The sequence below is a fragment of the Triticum dicoccoides genome, chromosome 6A (assembly GCF_002162155.2).
Source record: "Triticum dicoccoides isolate Atlit2015 ecotype Zavitan chromosome 6A, WEW_v2.0, whole genome shotgun sequence".
In the NCBI taxonomy this organism is placed as follows: Eukaryota; Viridiplantae; Streptophyta; class Magnoliopsida; order Poales; family Poaceae; genus Triticum; species Triticum dicoccoides.
The window spans coordinates 57493846-57508486 of record NC_041390.1 but is presented as its reverse complement, the minus strand read 5'-3'; the positions used below and the strand labels follow the sequence as shown (position 1 = coordinate 57508486).

At 46.0% G+C, this 14641-nt stretch overlaps 2 protein-coding genes across 3 annotated transcripts in view; both read right to left on the bottom strand.

Annotated features, from left to right (window-relative positions):
• The window catches only part of LOC119314834 (probable polygalacturonase At1g80170), a 5152-nt gene extending 2948 nt beyond the window's left edge, over positions 1 to 2204 (bottom strand). The window contains exon 1 of the mRNA XM_037589517.1: positions 1580 to 2204. Within this exon, the coding sequence (XP_037445414.1) occupies positions 1580 to 1999 (420 nt within the window). The 5' untranslated portion in view covers positions 2000 to 2204. The remainder of the gene's footprint in view (positions 1 to 1579) is intronic.
• Positions 2205 to 4070: 1866 nt separating this feature from the next.
• LOC119314832 (BOI-related E3 ubiquitin-protein ligase 1-like) lies at positions 4071 to 7687 on the bottom strand. 2 transcript variants are annotated; one of them, XM_037589516.1, is made up of 4 exons: positions 7345 to 7687; positions 7083 to 7248; positions 5664 to 6007; positions 4071 to 4881 (listed from the first exon to the last, which is right to left on the bottom strand). In XM_037589516.1, exons 2-4 carry the CDS (start codon positions 7231 to 7233, stop codon positions 4321 to 4323), a joined length of 1056 nt encoding a protein of 351 aa, XP_037445413.1. In that variant the 5' UTR covers positions 7234 to 7248; positions 7345 to 7687; the 3' UTR covers positions 4071 to 4320. The 2 variants fall into 2 exon arrangements, with proteins under 2 accessions (XP_037445413.1, XP_037445412.1); XM_037589515.1 differs by having other exon boundaries at positions 7083 to 7687.
• Between the last annotated feature and the right edge of the window lie 6954 nt (positions 7688 to 14641).

Below are 14641 nucleotides of genomic sequence, written 5' to 3'. Positions count from 1 at the left end.
ATACTTAAGATTCTACGATTTGCAATCCTATCATCAGAGCTCTGATCTGATTCAAAATCACAATTTTGAGTACCTTGTTACGTAGTTATGGTTAGGTTTGTGTCTCCTCCGATGGATGGAGGCGACGGTGGTTTGAATAAGAACTCCCCAGTTCTAGCTCCATCTCTAGCTCTCGGTGATGCATTGAGACGTGAGGTCAAGGGGTATGTCAGCTTTGTCTTCGAGTGCACCCTTGAGAACAATGTTTTGGTGTGCCTTGTGTTGCTAGCGACGTGCCAGTGGTGGCGGCAACATCTAGGGTATTTGCTCTCTGGCTCGGACCTTGCTTCAATGTCAACTTTTCGAGTTGATGAGCATCATTTTGGGCAGCACTATAGGCGGGTAGTTGGCGGCCGGATCCTTCACCGCTCTAATGCCAGCTTCACCTTCAGGGCGCTGGTCTGCTTGGACGCTAGCCTCGACGACTCCTAGCCGGCAAGCAACAAGGTCGGACCCGCTCCAGCAGCGGCACGCCATCAGATCCTTTCGGAGGTAGAAGGTGCTCCGCTCCCAAGGGCCTAGATATAATTTATTGTTTGTTTGTTTTCCAGGGTGATTTGTAATGATGGAGTTTGGTTAAGGGATCTGGTGGCCTTTTACAAAAAATTAAAGAAAATGAAATATAACATGTATAGTTCTCATCTCCTTGCATTGAAGGTTCCTTTGAGTAAGCTTGTTTCATTTCTTTTCCTCTTTGCCAATAAATACGATTAACAATGAAATGGGCAAAGCCGTGGCTTTGTTAAAATATAAAAATTGAAATATTAAGTAGCAGTACAAGTTAAATATGCAGAGGCACGCGTGCACGCAAATCATATTTTGGTTCCTTAAAAGGTTGAATCTCTCAACGAGATCTGCACGCCGCCATGTGGTGGATGGTGATTGAATGATCGATGAGTCAGTTAAGCTAAGCAACCGCCATCGCTATCAAATCCCTTTATCTCTTTCTATGATTACTCTGAACAGGTCAGCTCACCGATCAATCCAAGAACACAGGGAAAGTGTGGCAATCATCATAGCCGCATTTGTAAGGCATGGATACCCATACGCATGTGCATGCTTTTCTTGCGGCATCAAGCAGAGTCCGAGTGATGTATACAGTGATTTGGTAGCTATATACAGTATATTTTACAGAAAACTTGTAAGCCAACAAAGATTGCAATGCATCTTAGCTAGCTATAAAAAAAATTGGCCTGTTGGTGATTAATTAAACGTGGATGTGGGTTGCAAGTTGACTAATCCGTTCTCTTGTGAAACAGCCAACACCATAAAATTATGAAATTATTTTAACCTAACTGAACTTTTCGATTAGAAAAAGAAAAGGTGAGCTCGATCGTCAGGAAACGCCTCTGCAGTTTCTTGCCGGCGGTTTCTCACCATTCCCATGCACCTGCTGCTAAGGATAGCAGTTCTTATCGTCACGCCATGGACGATGGGATTAGGAACGACCGTGCGTGCGTGTCACGACGTTGGCATGAACAATTATTCTGCACGTCGGTCGAATAATGCGCAAGTACGCAAGAGAGAGGAGCATGCATACCTCTGTGTCGTCGGCGCAGCCGTCGCCCACCGCGCCGTAGCTGTCGACCTTCACGACGTTCCTCTTCGTCTTCTTCTTCTTGTTCGGATTCGGGCATCTCGTCACCCCCAGCATAATGCCATCTTCCCCCTCCTCCTCCTCCACCATCTCTTCGACCTTTTCGTCGTCGTAGATATCACCATAATCATCGTCGTCATCACCGTACCATCTGAGGTGGTCTTCCTCGTCCCCGCCGCCTCCGTCCGTCCACAGCTTCAAGAACCTCTTCTCAAAAGCCTCGTCCTCGCCGGCATCGACACCATCGGCAACGTCGCTTCCCTCGGCCGCAGCCACCCTCGCCATGGCCATGAACACCAACACCAGCACCAGCACCAAGAACAACGGCACTGCCCTCATGCCACTCCTTCTCCCTCGCCCCATTTCGACCTACACGGTCGATCGAGCCGCGCGCTCTAATGGCGCAAGCTAGGGGCAGCTAAAGATCGTGCACATGCGTGCGTGTGTGCGCGCCTTGGCTTGGCTTACAAGGGTTCGTGCCTGCGACAATTTATAGTGGGAGGAGCAAAGCATGAGGAGAGGGAGGAGGCGTGGTGTGCTCGATGGTCGTTTCTCCTCTGGACTTGAAGTGCAAGTGAATGATAGCGGTGTGAGACAGGGCGAGGTGTGGTTTATGCTTTACTCATCCCCTGCAAAAGGTGGCCCACTATGCATGTATATATCCATCCTTCTTGTACTAGTACATTTCATGGGCATGCTCCTACCGTGAAGTGATTAAACAATGCTACACACGTCAAGGAAGAGGTTATCATTGGCTCAAAGGTTGATTAGCTAAGTTGTAGTTCCAATCGTGAGAGGAGGACAAGTCATAGCTAACTATTTCTTGCGAGAACTACTAGATGGATCCATCCATGGCCCTCTTTTGGAGAGGATTAGGGGACCTTTTGGATTGTCTTTACATTAACGTTGATAGCTTACGACATGCTTAATCAATCATTCTTGCACTCCTCATGTATCAAAGTGATACCATAGCAGGTTTGGAAGTTTAACGTTGATAGTTTATAATTTTCTTAAGATTATTGTGTGCTCCCCGCAAAAAATAAATAAATAATATTGTGTGTGTGTGTGTTGTTCGATTTGTGGTAGAGCGACCAACGTGTATTTTTTTCCTATAGGCTCTTTTGAAGTCTGTCAAATTTGATTTGAAAATCTTCATCGCCTCACAGTCACATGTACATATTAGAATAATCACATGGCTCGCTTATGAGTAGCATTCGAAAAGCATGATAGTAAAATCATAATCGTAGGATTTTAGAGACTCTACGCAGATGGCTCTCATTAACCACGGCCACCTGGCTGCATAGCACCAACATTTCATGATTAGCGGTTGATGATGTAGCTCCACGATTGGATTCTCGCAATCAAGCCTGGTAGCGTCTCCCGCCCCATTTGCAGTCCACTCCAATCCTTCCAAGAGCCGGCCAAATGATTGCAAGGAATAGCGGACAAAGATGACAGTTATCCATCCCATTTTGTTTTCCAAATCTTTTTCTCTTCTTCTCTTTCAATAAAAAAAAAATCAGTCGAGAGGAGATGCCAAGTGGCAATGAAAAACCACCGGGGGCTCCCTGATCCGCAAATTTGCATTCCGATCCCGGACGACCTTATTTTCGACCAGAGGGGCGAGGCTCACCCTGAATCACGACAAAATAGTACTTCCTCTGTTCACTTTTATAAGACGTTTTAGACAATTCAGACAGTGTCCAAAACAGTTCAAAGCTAGCTGTCCAAAACGTCTTATAATAATGAACGGAGGGAGTAAAACCGTTCTTCGATTGGCCCTTTTATAAGACGCTGCATTTGGATGATCAATCTTATTTTCGATCAGAGGGGTGAGATTCACCCTGAATCATGACAAAATAGAAAAACCGTTCTTCGATTTGCCCTTTTAGAAGACACTGCATTTGGATCATCGATCTTATTTTCGATCAGAGGGGGAAGATTCACCCTGAATCATGACAAAATAGTAAAACCGTTCTTCGATTGGCCCTTTTATAAGACGCTGCATTTGGATGATCCATCACATGCAGGGACGAAACTTTACCCAAAGATAGACCCGGGCGGCAATCATGAGCCGCACCGGCACCGTTTGGTTTTGCAGCCCACGCACCGGCGGTGCCATGGTGGCCTGATCAGGGAAAGATGCCCTGAGACGCACTCGTCCGTTGCGTTGGGCGTTGGCAAACCCAGCAGCAGCAGCACGTTGCGTTGCGTGTGCGTGCCTGCTGGCCTTTTGCTGCTCATGTCTTTGTTTCTCCTGTAACGGACTGCGGCCCTCATCATGGATTACATGGTGCCTCTGCTCACATTTGGCTCCTTTCTTTTGTTTCTGCATCAAGAAGAGATGTATTCGGCCATACGATCATTATCTTCCAAAACTGTCCTGTGGAACATGATGATGTCGCCGCCACAATGTTGGCAGGCTGGTTATTACCTCCGTCGAGATGGTCTGGAGTACGTTTGGAACGAAGGAATTTCGCAACAATCTGCTCATCTCTCGCTGGGTCCAGGAAAATTTTGATCGTTCCAGACCGGACCAACAATCTATGTCCACCACCAAAACTTTAGGACTACAGCTTGCTAGGTGCAAACCAAAGGCAGAATCATGGAGGGAGAGGGGCGGATTGACTATATGTACCGGAGTCATAACACCACTGTCCAATTCGAAACACACAGGATTGATGCTAGGACATGTTGATCTCAACGCTACCGCTCTTGGGGTACTGACAGACAGGGCATGCATCTGTGACCCTATCGCAGTCGGCGCACAGGCACAGGTGGCGGCAAGGCATCACCAGCACTGCCGCCTCCTTCGCTCCGCACCACTTGCAGGCTGCAAGCCCACTGCCGGCTACGCCGCTCTTGACTCCAGGGAGGAGGCACGACTTGAAGAAGCCTCCGGGGACAGTGTTGATGTTCTTCTGGCCGGGCACAGCGCCGCTCTCCACTACGCTGTCGCCGCAACCTTCCCTGGTGCGGTTGGCGTGGTCCGCCACCACTTTCATGAGCTGGGTCTTCAGGGTGCTGGCAACAGATTCGTTGTAGAGCGCGGCTGACTGCCATGACTGGACCTGGATGGCCACCTGTCGGATCTGTTCATTCAGCTCCTGGCTTTTTTTGTTCATGGCCTCCACCTCGAGCTCCTTCTCCCTCAGCTTCTTTCCTACCCCTCTTTCGAGAGTAGACACGAGAGAAACCATCTGCCTTTGCTTCATCTCTTTCACACGCCTACTGAGTTGTTCCACCTGTGGGAAAGAGGCACACAACATAAACACCAGAAATCTCTGACTCATTTTATTTACTTTCAAGTTTCAACAATCAGAACCAAATGATGTGTTAGCTACCAGAGCCTATGACACCGGGATCACTAAGGACTGCATATACTATTACAATAAGGAACCAGCAAATTATCTTCCATATTCTTGCAATCACACCCTAGACAGTTAAGATTAACAGATACTCCCTCCATTCCACAATGTAGTGCCTATAGATTTTTGTGAAAGTCAAACTTTGCCAACTTTGACCAAGTGTATAGAGAAAACTATGTACATCTACAATACCAAACATGTATATTCTGAAAATATAACTCACGATGTATTCAATCATGTGCATTTGGTATTCTAGATTTATCTACTTTTCTCTATAAACATGGTCAAAGTTTGTAATGTTTGACTTTTGTAAAAATCTACAGGCACTACATTATGGAACGGAGGGAGTACTGAATTTCTATATGGACAAATATAACAAAAGTAGGATGACTGTAAAGTCTGAAATATGTCAATATACTTTATATTTGGCAATCAGGAAGTGCGAAGAACAACCATTTCCATGGTTAGGAAGTGGTACATAGTGATGCCACCGGAAACTACAGAATCATATTTGGATAACTCAACATTCCACACTACTGCACTGCATAGTGCTTCCATGATGAACACAAGCAAGTCCTAACAGCAAATATCACCATTGCTATCTAGGCAACAACGAGAGCTCAAATTTGGTTGATAGCTAAATTAGGATAAATATTTACCTGGCTTCTCAAATAATAGTCAATCTCTTTGTTTCCTTTCTCCATTTCAGTCATAATATCATGACCAAAAGGCGTCGTGGAAGTCAAAGAAGACATGCTTCCACTACCAGACGTGAAGGAAGAATTATGCTCATTATCCTCGTAGGACAGTTTCAGCCCAGTAGACACAACACTTGAATTACCAGTACATGCCAACCGGTCGGCATCTCCTGCATGAAAGTTGTTCAAGGACATCTGAAGCTTGAGCTTCTTTTCATCCGCTGCACAATTGCTTGTCTTTCTTGGTTGGTTCATAACATATGGGTTGCCATTTCCATTGTAGTTATAATATCCACTGGTGCCAACTGCAGTAAATGCATTGATAATTAGATGAACAGCAAGCATTTGTTTGAGAATAAGACAGCAACATGAAATGTTTAGTGCTGTGGTGAAAGGTAAAGTGCATCGAGCTACTCCTGTTAGAGCTAGAGATGTTAATCGGTAGGTTTATTCGTGGATATAAAAAAAACTCGAGCTACGAGGGCATAAAACGTCGAAGCAAGCATTATCAAGCACACATAGATATGTAACCAATACATCTACGACAAGGATGGCAGCAAGAAGTGTGTCTTTGTTGCTAAAATTATCAAAACTCGAAATGAAATCCACCATAAACTCATCAGAGGAAAACAATGCTCTGCTAGGCATTGTACGAGGCATTAGGGCATTGCAAAAGGAGAATCAGCCCCAAAAATGCAATAAATAATAGTTTAATATTTGTGTTACACACATTACTCGCTGATAGAAATACACTGAGTAGAGAGCGAAATGGGAGGGCAAGAGAAAATGATGGAAGGAGATTATCACTAAATAACTATTGACCAATATCTCATAATACATATATGCTAGGTAAGTCACTAATAAACATATAGAGGCTACAATCTTGCAATGTGATGTGCAGCCTGATGGTAATACCATAGAAATGTGGATGTTAATGAGCAGGTTTAAGAAACCTTGCATGTATGCATCATCGTATTCATCCTCGGAGCACACAATTGAGTTCTGCACACAAGGTTTACCACCTCTATAACTAACCTAAAGGTCCCAGTCAGAAGACCATCTGATTGGGGAAATGCCTTGTTTTCGTCAATGAAAATGAGTTGGCCAATGCACAACCAGTTCAATGCTAACATAGAACTAGGATTCAGGGAAGCATGGGATAACGTTCTTAATATATAATATGCAATATTACTGTCCAAAAGGTGGCTAGGTTGTGCTACAAACAAGACTTAATTACAGCAGAGGCAATCAACAAGCACCAGTGGGTAGGGTCAAATTCACCACACAACATCTGCCCAACATCAGCATATAACTGCATAATGGCTCTTGCATAATGGCTCAACACTGAACTCTAACAGGGGAAGGGAACCATCATATTACCCGCGTTGCTCCCGAAGAGCTGAAGCTGCTGCGGCGCGGCCTTGGCATCGAACATGAACTGGTTCTCGTTGACGCTGGCGTTGATGTTGGCGTTGGGGCCAGGGTAGGGCGACGAGCCCCAGTTGCCGCCTCCGAACACGTGCCCCTCCATCGCCGTATCCTTCCCCTGCAAATACCGCAGCGAGTCTGAGAGATACGCGGTTCTCACCACGATCGAGAAATCGGAACGGAAACGAGAAGGGGATTCAAACGGAAACATTACCGGAAATGGTTCCTGCCGTGCCAGGAAGCAGGGGGGGCGGCGGATTGTACCCCCGGACGACGAAGGCGGCCTCCGATCAGGGCCCGAACCCGATCCCGAGGCGAATCGAAACCCTAGCGGCTGTTCCGCCGAAATCGGGGGAGGCGCGGGGGGCGGCGAAATCTGCGGCGCGATTCGGGCGCGTGTGGAGGGGAGGGGAGGGGACGGGAACGGAGACGGAGAAGGGGCGGAGCTTCCCGGTGGTGGTGGCGTCGCCGCCGATGCCGCCGCGGATTGGATTGGGGAATGCGGGCGAGAGAGGGCGGAGAGCGTTGGGAACTCCGCGATTTATTTGGTGGATTCTGTTTTATTTTTTATCGGTTTATTAAGGGGCGAAAATGGGAAGGGGAGGAAGAAGAAGAGAAGGGGTGTGGTGGACAGCCCACCTCACTGCCTGTTATTGGGCCTGGCGTGGCCCGGTGGGATTACGCAGGCCCTTCTGTCAAATATTTAGTTCAATATACGGCCCGCTGCTGCTGCCATCTGAGAAATTTAGGTACTCTCGCCTTCGGCTGTGATTTTGGCGCTGAGACGTGGAGCAATCTCAGATCTTCAAGACCTTTATATTTTTCGTCATCGTCTACTGATCATGTGGTGGGCCTTGGAAAAACACAAAGTCCCAGCAAAGTACATTACCTTCATCAAGGACATGTACGATAATATTGTGACAAGTGTTCGAACAAGTGATGTCGACACTGATGACTTCCTGATTAAGATAGGACTGCATCAAGGGTCAGCTTTGATCCCTTATCTTTTTGCATTGGTGATGGATGAGGTCACAAGGGATATACAAGGAGATATCCCATGGTGTGTGCTCTTTGCGGATGATGTGGTGCTAGTTGACGATAGTCGGACGGGGGTAAATAGGAAGTTAGAGTTATGAAGACAAACCTTGGAATCGAAAGGGTTTAGGCTTAGTAGAACTAAAACCGAGTACATGATGTGCGGTTTTGGTACTACTAGGTGTGAGGAGGAGGTTAGCCTTGATGGCCAGGTGGTACCTCAGAAGGACACCTTTCGGTATTTGGGGTCAATGCTGCAGGAGGATGGAGGTATTGATGAAGATGTGAATCATCGAATCAAAGCCGGATGGATGAAGTGGCGCCAAGCTTCTGGCACTCTCTGTGTCAAGAGAGTGCCACAAAAGCTAAAAGGCAAGTTCTACAGGACGACGGTTCGACCCGCAATGTTGTATGGCGTTGAGTGTTGGCCGACTAAAAGGCGACATGTTCAACAGTTAGGTGTGGCGGAGATGCGTATGTTGAGATGGATGTGTGGCCACATGAGGAAGATCGAGTCCGGAATGATGATATACGAGATAGAGTTGGGGCAGCACCAATTGAAGAGAAACTTGTCCAACATCGTCTGAGATGGTTTGGGCATATTCAGCGCAGGCCCCCAGAAGCTCCGGTGCATAATGGATGGCTAAAGCGTGCGGAGAATGTCAAAAAAGGGCGGGGTAGACCGAATTTGACATGGGAGGAGTCCGTTAAGAGAGACCTGAAGGATTGGAGTATCACCAAAGAGCTAGCTATGAACAGGGGTGCGTGGAAGTTTGCTATCCATGTGCCAGAGCCATGAGTTGGTTGCGAGATTTTATGAGTTTCACCTCTAGCCTATCCCAACTTGTTTGAGAATAAAGGCTTTGTTGTTGTTGTTGTTGTTGTTGTTGTTGTTGTCTACTGATCATCATAGTTTTGTGAGAATAAATTTACTCTCGTTCTTTTGACGGTGCCATGAGGTTAGAGAGTTTTCTGTCTTCACATATCTGATGATTTTATGTTGTTGCGTCAAGCCTTTTTTGTTGATCTGATTTTTTGTGGGGGTGAAATCTTTTATTAACAACATGGTGAAGATATAATGATTTGATAGCTTACATTTGGGGATCATCCCCGGTCCAAGTACGTTCATCGATCAAGGCTTCTCATCTTTTTGGATGGCGACTCAAGGCGCTTTCAAAAAACTTTATTGGTAATGTTCGTGCGGGTGAAAGAGTGACAACACCGTTGTTCCAGTCCAATTGCAACTTCTTTACCGAAGTCTTTGGAGTATTTCTTCGAGCAGAGGTTGACATCCTGAAGAAGGTGTTTACAAGAAATTTTATTGTAATTCTTAATTATAGAAATTACTTTGTATTTTCTTGAATCTTAGTTCTAAATCAGTGTAGCTGTAATTGTTATGAGTACAAATAAAGTTACAGGTGTTTCTTAAAAAAATACAAACTGCTTTAGGACTAGTTCGGTTCCAAGGAAATTCAAGGGGGTTGAACGGGATTGGAAGGGATTAAATCTTCAACAAGTCAAAATCCACCTTAATTCCCAATCCTCTCCAATCCTCCCTCGTGGTGGGGATTAACCGAACAAGCCATTACCGAGGTTATATTCGAGAATGGAGCGTCAGAGCTATATGTTGCCCGTACCAATTACTAATATATTTTTGAGGCAAACCAATTATTTTTTAAGACAAAGGCAAAATAATTCCTAATATGTCTCACCTTTTGCGCCCGGCGCTGCTTTGTGGGCCGTCCCAGTAAGGGACGCGTTGAGGAGCGGCTCTGCATCAGTCTTTTCTTTGGTTGTAGTTTTTTTTCTCCATTTTTTCTTTTTTCATCCTTTTTTTGGTTTCTTTATTCATTTTTATTTGGTTTTAACGCCTAAGTTAGCTTGCACTTGTTTGCTCAGGTGACGAAGCAACGATCCCTGGACATTATATAAATAGTAAATGTATTGGTTACATTATATAAATCAGGGTTTCTCTTTCCCTCTCGCGACTATGGCGGCTAGGGCACTCATCCCCTTGAAACTTCGTCAGGCAAGTCTGTGGATCCACCTCCCCTCTATTTGCGGCTCACTGCCGGTGGCGGGGAGGGGGGTCCCGATGCCTTGCCTTCGGCTAGTAGTTTAGGTTAGGGATGTTTTTCCTCGCAAGGCGGTGTTCAGGGCAGATGGCGACTCTGCATCTTCAACCCAATCTTCCGGGCTCTGATCATCCTTGAGTTTGTTCATCGAGATCAAGTCGACGGAGCTCCGGCATAAATACATGCCATCTCATTGGGACAATGAGGTTAGGATTCTCGCCGTGTGTGCGCACAAGCAAGATTTGATGTCACCCGCTTCAGATCGTTTCAAGGGTTTAATGACAACGATTGCGGCTCAAGGGCGCTGGTCTTTAGGGGCACGTGCAAGAAGACTTCCCGACTGTAACCGGCAATGTCAAGCTGGCTTTGGTATGGGAGCGGTGACAGTGGCGTGTCGGCTGCTTGTCCAGGTTGTGGCAATGGTCATCGATGGTGCAAATTTCTCATTGTAGTTTTTGTTATATTTAGGGTGTGAATCTTTATAATAGATCTGGGAGTTATTTCATAAAAAATTCACATTTGGATGATTTTCCCCTTTCCGTTGTTTTCTCATCTCTCCTCTTTTAATTTTCCTTCTCCTTTTTATTGGTTTCTTTCTTTTTCTTTTTTCCTATTTTCTCACTTTACTTTTGACATATTGAACATTTAAAAAAAATACATGGTTACTATTTTTTACCCACGAACATTCATTTGGCATACATGAACATTTTCCAATTACACAAGGAATCCTTATAAAATACATGATGGATATATCTTTAATATATGATGATTTTTAAAATATATACTGAAAATTTTGTTAATATATAACGGACATTTTTAATGCACATTTTTTAAATACTCGATGAAATTTTTTAATGCCCGATGAACATTTTTAACACCCAACATACATTTTTGAATAACATGACAAATACTTATAAATTCTTGATCAATATTTTTTAAATGCACACGAAATATTTTTGAATACCCGATGAACATTTTTTTAAATGCACATTGAACATTTCTAATACACTAGTTAATTGCCCCTGCATTGCAACGGGGGCATGCATATTCTAATGATTCAACACTGATCGTGGCGGACATATACCTTACACCCACTATATTCTAGATTTTTGTTAAGATTTGATTTGAGTACGTGTAGGGGAAGGCAAGGAAAATTTTAATTTAGTTGAGGTGTTGATATGATATGATATGATTTGGGTAGTTGGGGAGGGCAAGTAAAGTTTTGATTTAGTTGGTGTTTTGGTAAGATTTGATTTAATTTCATTGAGTTAATGCAAAACATGATTTTGGTTGGATTTGATTGAGTCAATGCAGAACATGGTTTCCAGTAAGATAAGGAAAGGAAAGTACCAATTTAATTTATACTATCCCAAACCAAGGAGGGGGCGCATGTAGAGGAAAAGGCCAACTTAGAGTAAAGGTGATGAGATGAGAAGAATGTACCAAGTGGACGTGGAGTTTCTACACCTGAGCTCATATGCTCCTGTTGTGAATAGTAGAATAAATAAAATAGAAAACATTTCAAAAGGTTCTGAATTTTTTTGTGGCATACTTTAAGAAATGTTTGTTGTGCATGCAAAATTTCATCACGAAATGACATTGGTGGGAGGCATGGTAAAAAACCAAAATTGATGCTCTGAAAATGTTACTTTCAAACGCATTTTGGAGCTCTAATTTTGTTTTTTTTCACGACTTCCATCAATTTGTGATTTTGTGATGAAATTGTGCATGCACAACAGACATTTCTTAAAGTATGCCATAAAAAATTTCATAATTTTTTGAGATGTTTTTCTATTTTATTTATTTTACTGTTCACACCAGAGCATATGAGCTCATGTGTAGAAAGGTACTTTCGGTACCAAGTCCTGTTAAGTAGTAGTAGGGATGTAGAGAGAATTGAGATATGGTATCTTGAGACCTTTCCTAGCGAGGAGGTATGCATGAGGGAAAAGATTTTTTGCCAGATAAGACCACTTATACATTCATATTGCCAGAAAAGACCACACCCGAATCGTATTGACAAAAAAGACCACGTACATTGTGGTGGCACGTCCGGCAACCGACACGTGGCACCTGCCATCACAGCCGACGGCGGCAGCTTGCATGTAACAGGTTTTCCACCTCTGCAGCGATTCGCAACAGAATGGAGATTAGCATGTGGGCCATGCCGCCAAAGACGATGGCAGCAGCTCCTTTCCCTACTCCAGCATGCAGTCTCGGCCCACGTTCAGCGCACCCTTGCCAATCAACAAAACGAGCAGAAATTGGCCCTCCCTCCAGTACGCATATACGCCATGGGTCCGTCCCTTGGGTGACGGTTGGTTCCCGTTGTCTGGCGACTCGTAAGGCGATCTAGGGTTGTCCCTCGGTCGCTGCTCCCGTTTGTTCCCTCGCTGCCGGTGCCCACTCTGGGGTGTCCTTGGGGAGATCTCTTCCTTCGCCTGGGTGCCTGTGGCCCTCTCGTCTCATCTTGCCCAACCCATCCACCAAAAGCCTTTCACGGGATCTAGGGCTCGTGATCGTACACCACCTGTGTCCCCTAGATTGGTATTTCCGCGTCGGTAGGCCTGGTGTAAGGGGCGATGGAGAAGGTAGAAGGCCTGCTACAGAATCTGAAGCTGTCGGACAAGGAGAAGAAGCGCATCAAGATCGGCTGGGCTGGATCGAGCAAGGCGGGTGTGGTGGAGCCGCAGGCACTGGCCAAACTTCTCTCTGAGAAATCGGTGTTTGCGGAGGCGTTGGCCGAAACCCTGGCCGGATCTGGTGCCCGATTAGGGGTTTGGAGTGCAAGGAGGTTGGAGAGAACATCTATATGTTTACCTTTGGACAGGAGTCGGGGAAACGGATGGCGCTCGAAGGAGGACCTTGGGAATTTGGAAATGATTTACTCGTCTTTGAGGATTTCGTAGCAAGTAAGCGTCCGGAGGATTATGCGTTTGACTCCATCCCGATCTGGGTTAGGGTTTTGCGCCTTCCGCTAGGAATGATGTGTAGGGAGGCAGGGGGGGCAATTGGGGCAGAGATAGGTGAAGTCTTGGAAGTGGATGCACAGGCGGATGGCAGGGCGGTTGGCAAGTTCCTGAGGGTAAAGGTTCGGATGAATATCAAGGCTCCTTTGATGAGAGGGTTTATACCGGATGAGGAAGAAGCAAAGGATAACAATGGTAAGGCGATGGTGGTGGAGCCGGCAAGGGAGGTAGATGAAGAGAAGAATTGGTGCCCGTTTGAGTATGAATATCTGCCAGGCTTCTGTTATGTGTGCGGAATCATTGGGCACACTGATAAATCGTGTGGTCTAAAGCTGAAAAGGGGGGAGCAGCGGCAGTTTGGACCCTGGCTGCGGGCTTTCCTCCCACGTAAGGCTGGTGGTGATACTCGAAGCAAATGGGGTGAGAGCAGAGCGGGGGCGAGTGGGCGGAGTCTGGGTATCAAGAATAGCGGTGCTTGGGAGAGGAGAGCCTACTCTGGCAGTGATGCCCCCTCTTGGAGGAAAAATAACGAGAGTTGGGGGGAGATTGCAGAAGAGGAGAGGGTCCAAGAGGTTACCAGCCCACTCAAAAAGTTGGACACAGGGGGAAGAGGAGGAGCAGCCAAAAGGTTGACATATGCAGAAGATGAGAAGAAGGTTTCAGAGGGAGAAAGGGAGGCGGGGCAAGGAGCTGGTAGGGATGGCAAGAATAGCATGGGGTGAGCGGGCCAACCAAGGCCATGCAACGTGAAGACATGCAAAGTACCGCTGGAGGGGTTTGCCTGAGCCCGAATGCAACTGCTATGGCCTCAGTACAGCTACCTAAAGGTGGTGGGAGGATGGATGGCAGGAAGGGGGCACTTACAAAAAGCTGAAGGGGAGAGAGAGGGCGATCGGGGGGGGGGGATGCGTCAGCGTCGGGAGGAAGTGGAGAGATTCTCTTGCCAACCAAGAGTGGGGGAGGCCCAAGAGATGGAGGACGTTGAGGCTGCAAAGAAGCAGAAGGTTATGGACGTGGAGGTTCAGCGATAGGCTGAGGATGGCAAACCACATGCTGACGCGGGGCTGCCAGGACAGCCCTGTGAAACCCAATGAAGATTGTGGCGTGGAACTGCCGGGGTTTGGGGAATGGCCCGGCAGTTCGAGGCCTTCTGAACTTGCAGAAGGAGGAGGACCCTGATATCTTGTTTTTGTCAGAAACAAGGTTGGATGGAGGAAGAATGAATAAATTTAGAGATAAGCTAGGTTTGTATCATATGGAAGTGAAGAATAATGTAGGGAAGAGTGGAGGTTTGGCTCTGTTTTGGAGGCGAGGAATAAATGTCACTGTTAGGTGGATGAGAAGGATGCATATTGATGCAATTGTGGAGGAGGAGAACGGTTTTAAATGGAGGTTGACTGGCATCTACGGAGAATCACACATGGAAAGGAAG